The sequence below is a fragment of the Amyelois transitella genome, chromosome 27 (genome assembly GCF_032362555.1).
Source record: "Amyelois transitella isolate CPQ chromosome 27, ilAmyTran1.1, whole genome shotgun sequence".
Lineage (NCBI taxonomy): Eukaryota > Metazoa > Arthropoda > Insecta > Lepidoptera > Pyralidae > Amyelois > Amyelois transitella.
The window spans coordinates 1493233-1512517 of record NC_083530.1 but is presented as its reverse complement, the minus strand read 5'-3'; the positions used below and the strand labels follow the sequence as shown (position 1 = coordinate 1512517).

Sequence of the window (19285 nt, the reverse complement as noted above, 5' to 3'; positions counted from 1 at the left end):
TTTATCAAGATTCTCTCAGTAACTCTTTACAATGAACATAAGCAGACAAAACAAAACTTTCCTTCTTCATTTTAGAATGCTTGATTTGAATTTCTATTTCCAAACCAATCTTTTATTTGTGTGTCATTTAAATTTGCCTGAACGAAACTATGAAATTTTTCTATCCTTTGTAACAAAATATTTATCAATATTTTCTATTTACAGGTCATACATCTCATCTCCGTATACCGACAGAAATATAAGGATGTTGTGATCTTTCAAGATATAATAACGCTTAATCATGCACAAAACCTTGCAAAATTACTACTTAAATATAAAAAAAAATCGATATACATATAACAAAATCTCTCTAAGTACAACATTTATGTACGCTACTATACGGTACATGTAATAGGCTTTTTTACAAATACATGTAATTATACGTTACTAGATTTAAGAATAAAAATAGATACTCTGAAACGCTGAATAATAATAATAAAAAACAATATAAATATATCCGCTTCGACTGTATTGGCAAATGTTAGAGTTAGTATAGATATCGCTAGAAGTCCATAAAGCATCCCAGGAAATATAACTTTTTGAAATTTAGCTTGACGACGTCAAGTCTCTTTTTATGGAGCAACATTTGATAAGATTTCTTTTTTCGTCATTAGACTTTTAAAACAAAGAATCTCAATTAAAAAAATAAAAAGTGTAAAAGCAGTAGATATGTTTCTTAATAATGTAATTTATTTTTTTCAGTGGCATGTAAAAGTTTATATGACTTATAAAAATATTTTAAATTACTGCTCGATAAAAATTTGCTTGAATGGAAAAATAAAGGACGGAAAATATAAAAATATATCTCATGTCTCACGACCAAGTTAAGTTTTAAGCATTGTACGTTTTTTTGGCATATATCACAATCTACTCTGACTGTAACAATAAAACTAAGAGGTTTCTTTTTAATAAAGATCTCTTCCTCATTTATTAATTGTTACAAATATATACAAACAAGTTGTATAAAATAATTAGACACAGTTACCAGAAACTTTTACCGTTTTTTGTTACTTAATATACTTTAAAATTAATAATGATATTATTCGATTATTTATTTTAGTTTAAGTGCATTTGCACAAGTGGTTTTTATGTTTATGTGCAATACTTTGACTAAATACTTAATGCTTGGAGCTTTGATATTAAAAGAAGAAAAAATATTATTAAAAATAAAACTTGCCCGTTTTTTCAATATCCAGTTGGTAGATTTTACATCAAATGTAGAAATGACACTGATATGAAGTAAGTATGAGTAGAATTTACTTAGAAATTTCAATATTTTGGGTGCTTATTTGAAGCGGACTATAGTTGAAAGGATATTCGTTACAAAGAGAGATATTTACCGCACAAAAACCGCAAATAAATTGTTTAACGTATTTTGTACCGCTTCATGTCAGTGATATTGTTTGTATGCGAGTGATTTTTTTTTAGAATGGCTGCCATTTAAAAAAAATGAATTGTTTGTTTGCTACAAATATTTTGTGAGAAATTTATTTATTTATTATAAATACTTAAACAATAAAGCCAAATAAAAATAATCTCTAGCAAGTTCTTAAAAACTATTACATTCTATGTCTTATTGTTTACTTTCCTTAAAAAACCGTATTACTATTTTTTTGAAAAAAAAAACAGTGCCATTTGTTAATTCAAAATATTGTTTTCCTATTATGAAATATTACTTCATATTAAAATTTTAACAAAATATTTGTAGCTTATATCGTGTAATTTTCACTTAATAATAAAATAATAGACATGACAAAAACGTATTTGTACTCTTCTACTAAGATTGTTAACGCATAATTTTATGTGGTTCCGTAAATTATTTATAAATGTTGCGCAATGTGTTTTTGTCTGTAATTTTATTTTCCTCTTTTTTTTAATAAAAGAAATGCCTTTTTATGTTGTTAGTTTTATTTGTATTGTGCCCTTTATAATTCCAAAATGAAAAAGTCTGTCAGTGTAACTGCTGGAAGGTTTTGTCTGTTTTTTGCCAAATGTAATCAAAATAGGTCGAGTAGTTTTTGAGTTTATTCATAATAGACAAAATATTATAATATCAAAATCTCTTTAAAATATTAGCATAGATATGAACGGGTAAACCACCATCCTGGTTTTACCTTCCACTGTAGTGGTTCGAGCGGAGGCACGAATGATTAAGGACCGCTGAATTTTATCTTGGATATTCCTTTTAAAACTCTACATTACTTTTAACCCAATATAGTCATTGTAGACTGAAAATATCCGCATCTAGCTGCAACATTTTACTAGTAACTTAATCAAAATGTACTACGGAAATTCATCCATAGTTTCAAGCTTATAAAATTGTAGGAGTTGAATAAATAAAAGTCCGTAAATACGATCACAAAAAAATATAATTCAATACCAAAATTATATTTACAATATTCAAATGACTACAAAATGATTTTAAATGTCAATACAACGTGGTAACCTATGCTAGAGGCATATCACTACATGGTAGGCTTAATATATTTTGACTATATGACGAGACGATTAACTTAAAAAAAAAAAGATGATAACAATTTACTGACATTAATTAGAGAACTGTAACAGTCATTTCAGAAAAAAATCATAACCTTTCCCAAAAACCTAAAAACCAAGTGTTTTTTCTTTAATTATAGACAATTATTAAAAACTAATGGCAACTAGAACAAAAGTGGATTCACTTTTGTTACTTAATTCCTGATTTGAGCAAAAATTAAATCATGATATATATGATCAAAATCATTTCGTCATGTAACCAAAATATTTCCCAGCTCAGCATAATAAATTACAAAAAATATGCACCGAAATTCTAGAAAAATATTGTTCTACAAAAAATCGAAATAAAATACTGAAATGTCGAAAGTGCTTACGGACAAAATACATTTTAATTCATTGAATTGTACCTAGTACATTAAATGAATTAGAGAGAAAAAAAACGTATAATTTTCTAAACCGAAAAGAATTTTCTATCAGAAATAAATATGATCTTTGACATAAACTGAGACCAATACATAAATTATTCCAACTAAATTTTGGTTAGTTATTACGTTAAAATGTTAAGTAATACTAGGTTTTTTTTTTATCTTACACATAATAATAATTATAATAAATATCACTAAGTGTTTACCACTTTCTAGCGGATTCAGAGATATATTGACAAAAAAGGCCATTTGTTTAAAAAAAAAACAAAAGAAAATTAAATATATTTTTTTAATTAAATGCACACTCAGTCGACAATTGGAACGCGGAGTGGAGCACCAGTGGAAATTAGGATATTTTTTTTTCAATCCCAAAAAAGGATTTTTTTAAGTAAAATACAATGCGGCACAGGTCATAAACTAACTGGAATTAATATTCTAAAAACCGTTACAATATATTTGCCATAATTCGCGACTAGTCAATCTTGGCGTTTCACGTTTTATACCTATATTAAATAAAGTTTACAGCTTTGGACAAAAATCGTTGCTAATTTTGCTAAATATATATATAAAAAGTAGACTAAGTTCTCTCTCGAGACATTTTGATGGCAACCAAATTTTAAAAATATTATTCATTTTCAAGTCAATTTACAACCGTGCCGCACCGTGTACAAAAACTGCGTTGCGCGTACAAAATCTATCCGTTTGAATGATTCTTACGTGAATTGTGTTAAAAAATCCGTAGGCCGACCGCAGTGGAATGATATTATATCAGTCGTGTTTGTTCTTAAAACTAAAGAAAAGCAGGCTACTTTTAACCGAACGCGGGGTAAAACACTATATTTGAAGAGATAGCACTTTTGATAGCTAGATTGTTACGAGGCTGATTCCGTGATCAAGATGGTTTCCGTAAGTTTTGACGCAGTTCTTCTCGCAAATCGTCACCATTGTTATTGGCCACTCTGACACGTTTGCATGCTTCGAACTCAAATCAATTTAAAAATTCGATCACTTACGTACCTAGACGTTCAATTTCAATGTGAAAGACGTGATTGACTTTTTGCGAATGACGAATTGAGAAATTATAAAATAACACGAAGGTGGAAAGTTGGCCAATTTTCAGCGATGTCCTTTTGCGATTTTGCGATTAGAAATTCATTATCTATGAAAATGACCAATTTTACTTCGATCGAATGTAACTAATGTCTTTAATTTGTCCTGTGATATTTATTTATCACAGAATCAGCCTTCGACCGGTTGATACCTGAATTGCTACCATCTCTTGCACTACAATATATTATGTACTTTTTTGCGTCTGATTACACATTATATAAATATTCGTTTTTATAGTCGCTCCCCGGGTAACTACAAGCTCAGTTATGTTATGGCGATATTATGAAGCGCTTACTATCTAGTTTGGCCTATTTTACTTTAAACGTGATATATGGACTTGTTTAATAAAAATAAAAAAACTAAATCTGACTTTCAAAATACGACACAAGACGTCACTGAATTGACTATGAATTGGTCAAAACAGACAACAAATATTTTTTTTTTATTATGTTTCACAAAAAAATAAAAATAATACATTTATTTTTCTTATGTAACTGAAGATAAAGTTACAAATTCTCCACAAGAACATGTATTCAAAAATGTTGGCAAAAATTATATATAAATTGTGACATTTTTATGGAAGACTTTATGGAAACGCCGTGCCTTACGTCATCAATGTAATAATGCAAATATAAATAAATATATGCATTTATATATTTGTGATTGTGCCCTAAGAGGGTAGGCAGAGACAGTAGACTTCACTCAAGTCTCTACAATATCCCTTTCACTTCTTCGGCATATTGATTAAAAAAGCTAATATTGTAAATTGAAATTGAAAAATTTTATTACTGTTAATCTTTTAAATAAATCATTACAGTAAATTTACTAAGACGACGTAAGTCAACTTACGGTATTATATTTTATTTTCAAAAATACCATTAAAAATGAAAAAAATACCGTTCGCAAGAAAAGCATTTTTTTTAAACGTATTTTTATATATGTACTTTGTAAATGCAATTGTTTATTTTACATCTAACTTGTTAATTCTTGAACACTTCAATTTTGCAGTAGAAATAAGGACTTTTGACTAACACGCCCGGAAAGCGACATCGATTGCGTATTATAAATACGTACAATTAATTACATTACATATTATCGCATAGTATAACGAGGCGACTTTTAAAACAGCATACAAATTTTCTTAGAGACCCAAACTGAACCGACTATTCTGAATAAATTTGAGAGGAAAAATAAAAAGTTTGTCAAAGGTCGAAATTACGACTTTTAATGTGACTTTTTTGATGGAAGTCGGTTAAGCCAAGCAATAGTGAAGCGATTGAGAAAATTTGGATTTTGTTCAAAAAGTCAACCTGTATATAAGTAATTGAATTCTTTGAAAAATGTATTGAAAAATTAACCGCATACTGATTTTCTCATATTTTATTTAGCGTGAGAAGAAGATTAAGACTGTTTTGACAAAAATAAAAAAGACGCTTTTAGGAACTAGTTAAAATTTAAAAAAGAAAAAAAAAACATACACCTAATGTATTTTTTTCTCAAAGAATTCAATCGAATAACAGTTACATCTTAAATTTAATATAGCGTACAAAATACGCGTTTACACTTCAATAAATATCGAGGTACGTACTAGTTTATATAACTTTTACACTAGGTGAATGTTACACATTTAGATTTATTAGATTCGCAGATAACACTAATGTCATTTTAATTATTTAAAAAAAATCATCTTAAAAAAGTCGTCGATTTTAATTACAGAAGTAATACGCGGAAATAATTAAATAATAAAAATACTATGTACATCACTAATAAACTAAAAAAATAGGATACGATAAAATCGACATTAGTGTCACCGGCAATAGTTAAAATGTCCGACGACGCTTAAACACTACTCGTAATACGTATCCGAATAAATATTTTTTTTTTATTAAGTATAAAATTAAAAAAAACACAACTTTTATGCTTCGATATTCGTGCGCTAAGTCTAGTTATCGATTTCGTCCAATCGTAATCGATAATATATCAAAATCGATGCTCGGAACATTATTGGAATCATGTCATTCTCCATTTCTCGCATCTTATACACTAAATTGATAACCATTACATACATTTAACTTGAAATCAATAGTCCAGACATTTGTTTGTGTTTATTATGAGTTACAGAGTACACAAAATATTAAAGGTTCATTTCTTTATATATATATATTTTTTTATTATGCATAATGTTAATAATATAAGATTAATGACACAAAAGACAAAAGTATATTTGCATATAAATTTATATACAAATAATATGTGAAATAGTTCTGATAAATATTATTTAAGATAAACAAATTTAAGACGAACATTCACGAAAAATTATATTTACAGAAGAGAGAAAGTCTCCTTAACGGAACATGAAAAATATCATTAACGATTGATTTCAAGCAAACCAATAGACAATTACCAGCAACATTTAACATTGTTGCCGCATCGTTGTCGGTCGCGGATTCTAATATAACGTTGTTAGATCACAAAACGCCGAACGCGGTACCCGTGAACAGATTCTCAATTTGAACATGGGGCAAAGAGAATTTCACAAAAGGTGACAATATATTGACAAACGTCAATGCCAAAGTCAATGTCAAATTTTTATTAAAAAAAAATCGACATGCGACTAATTACCTTGTCCTTGTATTGTGACGTGCTATAATTTTTCTAATGATAACGTTACACATAGTCTGTGCCTGTCACCAATATGTGTTTCGCAAGGCCAGAACTTTAAAGTGTAATTCTATTAGATAATGATGTTGGCTTGTAACCTTATATCACTGAGAAATAAGGTTGAATATTCTCCGTTTTTATCATAAAGCAAATGAGGTTAAATTTCCTCCTATTGAAAAATATACTTTCAATTAATACTCGAAAATGTTCAATGTAGGCCAAATATATGATAAAATCAGACGTGATTATAAATACACTTGATCGTATGAAATAGGACAAAATTTACAGGCTAATGAGCTACATATTAGAAAAGGCCAAATTTATATTAATTTATGCTTATAAATTAATATACGTATTAATAAAAAAAACCGTATAAATTAGAGGCCTCATATTATACAAATACAAATGTGTATAATTTTAAGTTTTCCTTTTTTTTTATCAAGACGAAGAATGTGTATAAACATTTTATGATACATATTATATATTGTATTCAGTATAAAACAAGTAATTAATAATATTAACAAAATCATTTATGATGTTTTTTCAATGGCGTATAATCAACATGTTAAATCACAATTTCCATTCTTATAATAAATACCAAATAATCATTAATTTCAATTCAAGTCATTTATGTAATAAAATTATGAAATCATCTATTTTACGACATATAATTTCCATGAAAAATTGTATTCATTTATTAAGACGTGCGACATTTGCATGATAATAGTTCATTTTCATTTTTTGAATGATTTTATCGCATCATAAGTTTTTACGTGACGTCATAACAAATTGTACATTCCCATTTTGTGATATATAATAGACATGGAATTATACCAGAATCCTTCTCAAAACGTATACCAGAAATGGAATTTCACCAGTATTCTTATATAACGTATATAAAAATGGAAAATCACCAGTATTCTTGTTTAATTATAGCATAACAAACATGGAAATTCACCAGTATCCTCACTCGTATGACTTGAAAAAGTCACGGATATAATTATAATACGAGTAGGTAGATACAATTTATTTATTTATAGAGACACATCTTTTCTCCAAAACGGAATGACAAAATCTTAAATCAAAAACGAAATAATGCACACAACATTGGGACTTATCTTTTTTGTATGTATGTGTTGGACAAGATTGAGATAACTGTGTGGTTCTGTTCTATAGACACTTCTTTTCTCCAAAACGGAATGACAAAACCTTTAATCAAAAACAAAATAATTCACACAACATTAACACTTATCTTTTTGTGTATGTATGTGTTGGACAAGATTGAGATAACTGTGTGGTTCTGTTCTATAGACACTTCTTTTCTCCAAAACGGAATGACAAAACCTTTGATCAAAACAAAATAATGCACACAACATTGGGACTTATCTTTTTGTGTGTGTATGTGTTGGACAAGATTGAGATAACTGTGTGGTTCTGTTCTATAGACACTTCTTTTCTCCAAAACGGAATGACAAAACCTTTGATCAAAACAAAATAATGCACACAACATTGGGACTTATCTTTTTGTGTGTGTATGTGTTGGACAAGATTGAGATAACTGTGTGGTTCTGTTCTATAGACACTTCTTTTCTCCAAAACGGAATGACAAAACCTTAAATCAAAAACGAAGTAATGCGCACAAAATTAGGACTTATCTTTTTGTGTGTGTGTGTTGGACAAGATTGAGATAACTGTGTGGTTCTGTTCTATAGACACATCTTTTCTCCAAAACGGAATGACAAAACCTTTAATCAAAAACAAAATAATGCACACAACATTGGCACTTATCTTTTTGTGTGTGTATGTGTTGGACAAGATTGTTATAACTGTGTGTTTCTGTTCACGCGGCGGCCGCTCGGCAGACTAGCATCACTCGGTTACTAACCCGTCCCGTTTTTATCTTCGCGCGAATTCCGCCTTCATTGCTGTGGGGGTGAAAAAAAATTAAATATATGAATAGAAAATTTGGTCATTGCTGTGGGGTCAAAAAAAATATTATATACATAGAAAATTTGGTCATTGATGTGGGGTCAAAAAAATTAATAGAAAATTTGGTCATTGCTGCGGGGGGTCAAAAAAAAATAGAAAATTTGGTCAAACGTAGGGTACTTGTGATCACAAGCAATTAATTTAAATGCACATTGTATAACAAAATATAAAATCAATGCGAGGAAGACAGAGCCAATAGTCATAAGATTCTATTCTTTTTTCTATTGGTGCCGGGAACCACGCGGCACTGCAAAATTTAAATGCAATATAATACATAATAATATTAGACTTGCTCCTATAGGCTTTCTATTGGCTCTGTCTACCCCGTAAGTGACATATATACTCACACGATTCCACACACACACACACACACTTCTTTCGCTTCATCCGCATTCATGACCTGATCTTTCGCTAGGAACCTGAACTAAACGTGATCTTTCAGACTCGTTCCTGTAGGCTTACTATTGGCACTGTCCACCCCGTAACAGTGCACTCACCGTCCAGTATCTCCCTCTTCATCTGGCCGAGCTGCTGCCTCACCTCGCGCAGCATCTCCTGTTTGAACGCGTCCCACTCGGCGGCGGTGACGCATGCGCCGTCGGTGCCGCCGTTCACTTGCTGTGAGGTAAATATATATATATGTATATATATATATCACACACATATATATATATATATATATATATGTGTGTGTGTGTGTATAATATATATATATATATATATATATATATATATATATATATATATATATATATATATATATATATATATATATATGTGTGATTAAAAATTCGATCCATATCCAGACAAGGCAATAAAGGAAATTTGTATTTTTTGTTTGTTTGTAACGAATTAACTCAAAAACTGATGAACCGATTTTTAAAATTCTAGATTTGTATAAATACAATATTACCTAATATTAATGTTTAAATAAAAATGCGGTAGACAATAAAACTAAACAAAAAATTTTAAAAAAATCTTCCTCTTTATAAATATTTATATAGGACATAGAAAATTAAAATTTTTAAATTTATTTATTATTTAAAAAAGGAGGAGAGAAAAAAACTATTCTTAAATAGGTCAGATTTAAACGCGCATACACATATTTGTGTTTTTCGTATATTTGTAACGAATAAAATTACTGAACCGATTACGATGAAATTTGATATGTAGGTAGCTGAAGACCCAGAATAACATTTAGGGTACTTATTATCACGGATTTCCCGCGGGATTGATAGGGTTTCCATGCGGACGAAGTCGCGGGCGGCCTCTAATAAGTATAATATAATAATGTAAAATTATGTTGTTAGGTAGTTTAAATTCAAAAAATTAGTGATTAGGTTAGTACCTCTTCACTGATTCAGTATCTATACTAATATTATAAAGCTGAAGAGTTTGTTTTGTTTGTTTGTTTGTTTGTTTGTTTAAACGCGCTAATCTCAGAAACTACTGAACCGATTTGAATAATTATTTTACTGTTAGATAGTCTATTTATCGAGGAAGGCTATAGGCTACATTTTATCCCGGATTTCCTACGGGAAACGTCAACAATGCAGGTGAAAGTTGAATGAGTCGGCCATCTGCGAGCTTTCCACGCGAACGCTGCGCAAACCAACAAAGATATAGTAAAACAATGTACTAAAGATGTGAAGTACTCATTTTTTGCCACAAAAAAGTCCGCGAGAGCATATATCTATCTCTTATGGTTTACTTACAATAACCACTTTTATGTTCATTTTTTAAGATTATTTTTTCATTATAAACATAAGTTATTTTGAAACCAATTTTCTTTAATTCAGTATTAATCCTTATCCAAATAAATATGTTTATTACTTTCAGCTTTTCATGTAGACTAAAATTGCCATTTACAGTATATAAATCAGACGAATAGGTTTTGAGATATAGTCGTTATAAGCAATTTGCAGCGAAACATTTAATACGGCGAACCAGCGTTCTTTCTAATACGCGTGACCGCCTGACAAAATAACTATTCCACGCGGACGAAGTCGCGGGCACAGCTAGTAATGTCATATAACATCCCTCTATTTCCGTCGGGGGGTTTAAAAATGATGAATTTTTTACCTTGAGAATGGTCTCTTCGCTGGCGGATCCGAATCGCTTTCTGACCGAGCGAGGCGACTGGGGCTCCTGTTTGGGCGAGTCCGAGTTCGCTGCAATTGTTAAAACGTATTACAATTTAGTGCCGTGTGGTTCCCGGCGCTAATAAACAAAAGAAGAATGGGATGGAGCGGCCATCTCAAAAAAATCACATTAATTTATAAAAAAAAAAATTGTGTTAATAAGACATTAAAGCAGTAACTCTTATAAAAACGTTACAACTCTTAAGTTTTCTAATCCAATTACGAAAATAAATCTATTCTATTCTAATAATGAGAAAGAAAAATTACATAAACTACTACGAAAGTGTTATTTGCCAAAAAAAAATAATTAAAAAAAAATAATTGCAATATAAAATTTAAAAGCTATATATATTATATATATATATATAACTCACGGGCGCCATTACACGCGGCGGGCATCCTGTGCGGGAGTGTCGCCGATCGCTCCCAAGTCTTCATCGGCGGGGAGGCGGGTTCATTGCTTTCCTGTGGGGACACATTACATTCATTCATTCATCTTCATTTCATTCATTCAAACTGAAATCAGTAATAGTCTATGATCGCGAAGAAAAACACAGGTCAAAAACTGAGAACCACTTTTTTTGACGTAACGTATTAGCATGTCCGATTCCCTTGCGGGGTAGACAGTGCCAACAGTCTTGAAAAGACTAGTCGGCCACGTTTAGTATGATTTGTCGTAAAAGGCGACTAAGAGATAGGCTTACAAACTTGGGATACTTTTTTTAGGCGATGGGCTAGCAACCTGTTACTATTTGAATCTCAATTCTATCATTAAGCTAAATAGCTGAACGAGGCCATTCAGTCTTTTCAAGACTGTCGGCTCTGTCTACCCCGCAAGGGATATAGACGTGACCATATGTCTGTATATATGTAAAATCTCATATAAATGTATGTATGTATGTAATGTATGTATGTATGCAATGTATGTATGTATGCAATGTATGTATGTAATATATGTATGTATGTAATGTATGTATGTATGCAATGTATGTATGTATGCAATGTATGTATGTAATGTACGTATGCAATGTATGTATGTATGTAATGTACCTATGTTTGTAATGTATGTATGTAATGTATGTCTGTATGTAATACCCACCTCGGCCCTGTCGAGATGCGCGCGCCGGCGGGCCAGCGTGCGCGCCATCTCGTTCATCATGCAGTGCAGCGTGCCGGCGCGCGCGCTGCCCGCCGACGACGACGAGGAGCCCGAGTGCTCCGCGCCGCCCGGCGGGGACGCCGCCTCCGGAGCGCCCTGCGCCTGCGCCGGCGGCTGCGCGGCAAGAGTTACGTAGTAAAGTTTATTTTTCTTCCTAAACTGTGCAGTTCTCGATGCACCTGGCAAGTACTTTTGCTTACTCTAAACGCCTGGCAATTTTTTCTTTTATAATTAGCTATCAATAAATAAAATATTAAATGATATTAAATTTGATGATATTAAATTTTGAAGCTTACAGCAGGAAGTTTTTTTATCCTATGTATTTTGCATTTCTATAGGACTACTGAACGACCAATCTATACTAATATTATAAAGCTGAAGAGTTTGTTTGTTTGTTTGTTTGAACGCGCTAATCTCAGGTACTACTGGTCCGAATTGAACAATTCTATTTGCGTCGAATAGAACATTTATAGAAGAAGGCTTCAGGCTATATAACATCACGCTGCAACTATAAGGAGTAATGGAAAAGGTGAAAAAAAAAAATAACGGGAAAATTGTTCATAGTCAATGATGCCCATAATAACTCTTCCACGCGGACGAAGTCGCGGGCACAGCTAGTGTTTGTATATACGAAAACGGGGCTAACGATTTTGTTGAAATATGAAGTATAGGTGCAAAAATTTAGGTTTAGGTGGGTTATTTTTTGTTTTTTTTTTACCTCTTTCGATAGCTTAAAAATACCAAGTTTTTTTTTTTAATTCCATATAATTTGCTAGCAGAAGCATTAGTTTACTTCTATCTAGCGCCCTACAACCGCGCTGCTAACTAACGCGCTCCATTTCGCAATATTTTCACCATTGCCAACTCTATCTTAATCATAAAAGTATATCGTTACAATTTTTATTGATAAAAAATACCACATTCCTTACCAGCACAGGCATTAGTTTTATTCAGCCAAAAACTAGTAACTGCGCCGCTAACCCTTTTAAATCTCGTGTGGTGGATTAATCCACTTCCATCCGGCTTATTTTCTAATATTTTTACAATTTATTCTATAAATTATCTCCATCAAAACCTCAAAAATAAACAACCACTTATATTTTTTTCTAATCCCACATACCTTACTAGCAGAGGCATTAGTTTTCTTCCACCTAGCTCCCTGCAACTGTGCGGCTAAATCTAAACAATGTCATGATAAAAGTAATCCACTTCCATCCGCCCTATTTCCTTATATTTTTACAATTTTTTCTATAAATTATCTCCAACAAAACCTCAAAAAAAAACAATCACTTTTTTTTTTTTTAATCCCATATACCTTACTAGCAGAGGCATTAGTTTTCTTCAGCCTAGCGCCTTGCAACTGTGCGGCTAACTCTTAACAATGTCGTGATAAAAGTAATCCACTTTCATCCGCCCTTTTTCCTTATATTTTTACAACTTTTTCTATTAATTATCTCCATTTTAATTTGAAAAATAAACAACCACTTTTATTTTTTTTAATCCCACATAGGTACCTTACTAGCAGAGGCATTAGTTTTCTTCAGCCTAGCGCCCTGCAACTGTGCGGCTAAACCTAGAGAATCTCGTTATAAAGGTAAAATCCACTTCCATCCGCCCTTTTTCCTATAATTTTTACAATTTATTCTATAAATTATCTCCATCAAAACCTCAAAAATAAACAACCACTTATATTTTTTTCTAATCCCACATACCTTACTAGCAGAGGCATTAGTTTTCTTCAGCCTAGCGCCCTGCAACTGTGCGGCTAACTCTAAACAATGTCATGATAAAAGTAATCCACTTCCATCCGGCTTATTTTCTAATATTTTTACAATTTATTCCATAAATAATCTCCATCAAAACCTCAAAAATAAACAACCACTTTTATTTTTTAAATCCCACATACCTTACTAGCAGAGGCATTAGTTTTCTTCAGCCTAGCGCCTTGCAACTGTGCGGCTAACCCTTGTGGATCCGGCGGGGCGGGCTGCGGCGGGGGCGGCGGCGGGGGAGGCGCGGCGGAGGGGGCCGCGGGCGGCGGGGGAGGCGGGGGCGGGCCCGACGCTGGCTGCGGGGGCGGCTGCGGCGCCTGTCAGTATGGATGTTTGTTACTCTTTCACGCAAAAACTTCGGAACCGATTACAATGAAATTTGGTATGTAGGTAGCTGAAGACCCAGAATAACATATAGGCTACTTTTTATCCCGAAGTTCCCGCGGGATTGATTCCACGCGTACGAAGTCGCGGGCTCCCTCTAGTACACACACCTTTCCACTCACATCTTTCGCTTCATCCACATTGATAAATATGATATGAACAAAGACATCGCTTACCATTGGAGGAGGTTGAGGTGCAGCCGGGGGCGTAGGCGGCGCCACTGGACCCTGGGGTAACAAATCATATCAAAATATAAAATAAAACTCATGTTTTTTTTAAAATATAAATGTAGGTATATATTTTTACCTAGGAAGGCTTTAGGCTATATAACATCACGCTGCAACTATAAGGAGCGAAGAAATATGGGAAAATGTGAAAAATAAAACGGGGAAAATTATTCATCCTTGAGGGTTTTAACATACATATAATCACGTCTGTATCCCTTGCGGGGTAGACAGAGCCAACAGTTTTGAAAAGGCCGAATGGCCACGTTCAGCTATTTGGCTTTAAGACAGAATTGAGATTCAAATAGTGACTAGCTAGCCCATCGCCTAAAAGAAGAATCCCAAGTTTATATGCCTACCCCTTAGTCGCCTTTAACGACATCCTCGGGAACGAGATGGAGTGGTCCTATTCTTTTTTGGTATCGGTGCCGGGAACCACACGGCATTCATTTTTTATTGGGTCTCAATAATGCCCAAAATGACTATTCCACGCGTCGCGTGCACAGCCAGTTTACATACATACATACATAAAATCACGCCTCTTACCCGCAGTAGTAGGCAGAGACTACCTCTTCCCACTCGCCACGATCTCTGCACACTTCCTTCGCTTCATCCACATTCATAACTCTACAAGCTCGGCGGTTTCGGGTACTTACTTTTGGGTCTTCGGCTAGTTTGCTTATAAAAAAAAAATAAAAAAATACTCACATTATGTTGCGCATGCATCGGCGTATTGTTAGGCGGCGGGAGATTCTGATGCGGGGGCACCGGCGGGGGGGGCGCCGCCGCCAGGGACATGTTGGGTGGCATCGGGGCACTGGAACATATGAATTCATATATATATATACATATATACTTATATTCAGTAGGGCGGCGGTAATCCGGAGAGGCAAAAACAAGACCCTTGCCGCATTATCGAGGCGTCCGGATTATAGTGTGCCACATTTAATACTAATAAAAAACATCTTTAACCTTAGTTTCTTTAATCATTAAAACATAAAAACAAAAATGTAAACAATCAAAATTATACACATACATCCATTTAAGAAGAGCAGTTAAAATATCACATTATCATTAATTCTTCTTGAAAGTCTGTACTCTTCTGTTTATAATTGCACTTCATTTCAAAAGCCCGTGTACGTACTACACGTTAGGCGATTAATAAAAGACTAACGAGCGACGAATGTTCATGGAAGCCCGCACCTACCCCCACCACCCACGCGAACTCGCCGGATTACCGCAATCACCGAATTAGCGAAAATCCGGATTCCCTACTGTATATATACATATATTTATTTATATGTAATATAAGTTAGTACAGTAATACCTCGGACTTACGCGATAGGTGGGACTGAGCGCTATCCGCGTAAGTCGAATTCGCGTAAGTCGGGGTACAATTTTGCATATAAAGACATACAAAGTATATTTAATTGGGACTGGAGACTAAATAAAACAATAATTTAGGAAATAATTAGTATCTAATTTTAGATAATATGACAAACTATATTAATAGAGTGTATAAACACAATCCGAAGTTATTTTGATGTAGAAGGTTTCATAAATTGTAACAAAGTCGTCTGACGAGTCAATGATTTTTTCTTCTCCCGTAATATCTCCTCGTAGCATCCTAGTAATTTTTTTATTCTATGTTTTGTAACAAAAATGCGCTCTTCATTGGAGTCTATGTTTTCCAAAATTGTTAACCCTTTTTCAATCGAACTGAGGGCTTCTGTCAAGTTTCCAACTGTCATTTGATCTTCTAATTGAACTGGATCCAAAGAATCATGTTTATCAATTTCTTCCTCTTGTTCACGCATTGTCATGAGCTCATCAATTGTAAGCTCCTCATTGTATGAATCCAACAGCTCTTGAACATCATCACTATCCACTTCTAAATTTATTTTTCTACCAAGTGAAAAGAGTCGGTTCTACTTCGTTTGGATGCCATAGTACTTAGTAAATATCTCAGGTCGTCGCACAACGCACAAAAAAACACAAAATCGTAACTTATGTACCTACGCGCCGATTCCGCACTACACGTCTGTGCCTGTTGTTAACTGAACGAATAATAATGCAGGCGGGAGGAGTCAGAAACAAACGCCGACGCTTTACCTTGACTACGCGACGTTCAAACAGAAAACGAATAGACGAGAAAATTAAATCGCGTAACTCCGAATTCGCGTAAGTCGAGGTAGCGTAAGTCGGGGTATTACTGTATGCATATAGTTAAAAACCTACGGTGTAACATAGGATACTTTTTTATATTTACTAGAGGCCGCCCGCGACTTCGTCCGCATGGAAACCCTATCAATCCCGCGGGAACTCCCGAGATAAAAATAGCGTATATGTTATCCTGGCTCTTCAGCTTTCTACATACAAAATTACATCGTAATCGGTTCAGTAGTTTTTTCATGAAAGAGTAACAAACATCCATACTGACATACTTACAAACTTTCGCATTTATAATATTAGTAGGATATATATATATATATATATATATAACAATATGATATAAATTAAGAAAAAAGCCACGGGGTACTAAACTACACGTGCTAAGACTGGCACCAGTGTGAAGTATACTCGTATCGATTGATTGACCGATTCACTGACCTGTTGGTGCGGTGGTGGCCGGCGTGGTGCGCGGGCGCGTGCGGCGCGTGCGGCAGCGTGTGGTGCGCGTGCGGCGGCGGCGCGGGCGCGGCGCCCGGCGGGGACTGTAAACGCACGGACATACACATTCAGTTATGGCGATCGCAATTATTTTACATACATACATATATAAAATCATGCCTTTTTCCCGGAGGCAGACACTACATACTACATCTTTCCAATTGCCGTGATCTCTGGATACTTCCTTAGTCGCCTTTTACGACGTACATGGGAAACAAATATCATTCCCGGAGGCAGACAGTACATACTACATCTTTCCAATTGCCGTGATCTCTGTATAGTTCCTTAGTCGCGTTATACGACATACATGGGAAACAAATATCATTCCCGGAGGCAGACACTACATACTACATCTTTACAATTGCCGTGATCTCTGTATAGTTCCTTAGTCGCGTTTTACGACATACATGGGAAACAAATATCAGTCCCGGAGGCAGACACTACATACTACATCTTTCCAATTGCCGTGATCTCTGGATACTTCCTTAGTCGCCTTTTACGACATACATGGGAAACAAATATCAAATTAAGGACGTCCTGGCAAAGGGTCAGGTCAAGAGTACCCGAAACCGCCGAGCTTGCATTAAGAGAGTTTCAAGCAATTATTCTAAGTAAATACTTATTATATATTACTAGCTGTGCCCGCGACTTCGTCCGCGTGGAATAGTTATTTTAGGCTTCATTGAAGTCAAGCGTTAATAATTTTCCCCGTTTTTTTTTAAATCCTCCATTATTTCTTTGCTCCTGTATATCAATGCAAAAAAGAATTTTTCAATTCGAACCAGTAATTCCTGAGATTAGCGCTTTCCAAAAAACAAACAAACTCTTCGGCTTTATAATATTAGTATAGATAAAGAGTATTATGTTCATATTCATATATTTGTTAAGTTAAATGCAACAGTGTGTGTTGTGACGTCACATTCACTAGTACTTACCACCATTTTTACAGACATAATATTGTTACTAATTCTATGACCACTTCAAAAACTTCATTATATCTTAAATATTATAGAGAATTTCACTGAATAACAGTGTAAAAAGACTATTTCAATTTATTTATACAATTTTCTATCACTTTTTCACTATTTTTTTATAATATTTTTTTCAACTACAAAAATAATATAATCTCAGGAACAGAACCAACGCAAAAGACTGATACAATAAAACTGTACTGAACAACTACAATGACGTTATTTTTTTCAATATAATCGGTCATTAAGTAAGTACATTACACGAGAAAAATACGTCGTTAAGTAATGTTGTAGGTACGCTTTGTAAAAATGATAAACAAAATATGTAGATTTCAAACAACCATTATCGTCGAGGTATAAAAACATTGTCATTATTCCCGGTAACATCCTAATCTCTCTGTAGATGAGTCCAGGGTAAGCCTATTTGACCATGGTCAAATTCAAATTCAAAATTTTTATTCATTGTTATAGGATAGGTACTTCATATCGCTTAATAATTGTCAAAACGTTTGGTTTCACAACATTGGTTGACGTCAAAAAAATTGCCGGGAACCACACGGCACCAATTATTTATTAGGTATACTCCAACAATAAGACTCCACGGAGATAGGCAGTGTCCCCCTCTCACCTGCTGGTGCTGGTGGGGAGCGATGTACTGGGGCGCGTGGTACTGCTGGGGCGGACCCTATTCTTTTTTGTATTAGCGCCGGGAACCACACGGCACCAATTATTTATAAGGTAAACTCCAACAATAAGACTCCACGGAGACCGGCAGAGACTGTGTCCCCCCCCTCACCTGCTGGTGCTGGTGGGGAGCGATGTACTGGGGCGCGTGGTACTGCTGGGGCGGCGGCTGGCCGTGGGGCGCGTGGTACTGGGGCTGCTGCTGGAGCAGCGCTGCGTCCTCGCGGGTCATCGTTCTGGGGAGATGACGACATACATACATACGTCCAACAGTTTCGGCTTTAGTTATTTGTCAGTAAGTCGTTTTAGTTACCTACGTAACTTTTACAAAATAAATTAATGTCTGTGGGACTTCGCTTCATCAGAAATTTAATCAATTGTTCGTTGCATCGTTTAATCATGTTTTCATTGAAGTATTTAAGACTGATTTCAAAGTTAAGTATCAGGTATATCGATACATACATACGTACAAAGTCACGCCTTTGTACGACATCTATAGAAACATACATACATACATACAAAGTCACGTCTATGTCCCTTGCGGGGTAGACAGAGCCGAC

The 19285-nt window shown here is 34.1% G+C and overlaps 2 protein-coding genes across 8 annotated transcripts in view; one reads left to right on the top strand and one right to left on the bottom strand.

The window, feature by feature from the left end:
- LOC106142156 (uncharacterized) overlaps positions 1 to 1912 on the top strand; it is a 50894-nt gene extending 48982 nt beyond the window's left edge. The window contains exon 20 of the mRNA XM_060952027.1: positions 205 to 1912. Coding sequence (XP_060808010.1) covers positions 205 to 253 — 49 coding nt within the window. The 3' untranslated portion in view covers positions 254 to 1912. The remainder of the gene's footprint in view (positions 1 to 204) is intronic.
- Positions 1913 to 4619: 2707 nt separating this feature from the next.
- Positions 4620 to 19285, bottom strand: part of LOC106142152 (protein enabled) — a 64356-nt gene continuing 49690 nt past the window's right edge. For 6 of the 7 annotated variants that reach the window (XM_060952024.1, XM_060952020.1, XM_060952019.1 and 3 more), the window contains 10 exons: positions 18838 to 18961; positions 17011 to 17114; positions 15109 to 15217; positions 14353 to 14403; positions 13927 to 14109; positions 11961 to 12134; positions 11236 to 11326; positions 10803 to 10891; positions 9218 to 9338; positions 4620 to 8656 (listed from right to left, as the gene is read on the bottom strand). In XM_060952024.1, the coding sequence (XP_060808007.1) occupies positions 8628 to 8656; positions 9218 to 9338; positions 10803 to 10891; positions 11236 to 11326; positions 11961 to 12134; positions 13927 to 14109; positions 14353 to 14403; positions 15109 to 15217; positions 17011 to 17114; positions 18838 to 18961 (1075 nt within the window). In that variant the 3' untranslated portion in view covers positions 4620 to 8627. The remainder of the gene's footprint in view (positions 8657 to 9217; positions 9339 to 10802; positions 10892 to 11235; positions 11327 to 11960; positions 12135 to 13926; positions 14110 to 14352; positions 14404 to 15108; positions 15218 to 17010; positions 17115 to 18837; positions 18962 to 19285) is intronic. The other variant, XR_009657434.1, reaches the window with a different exon arrangement.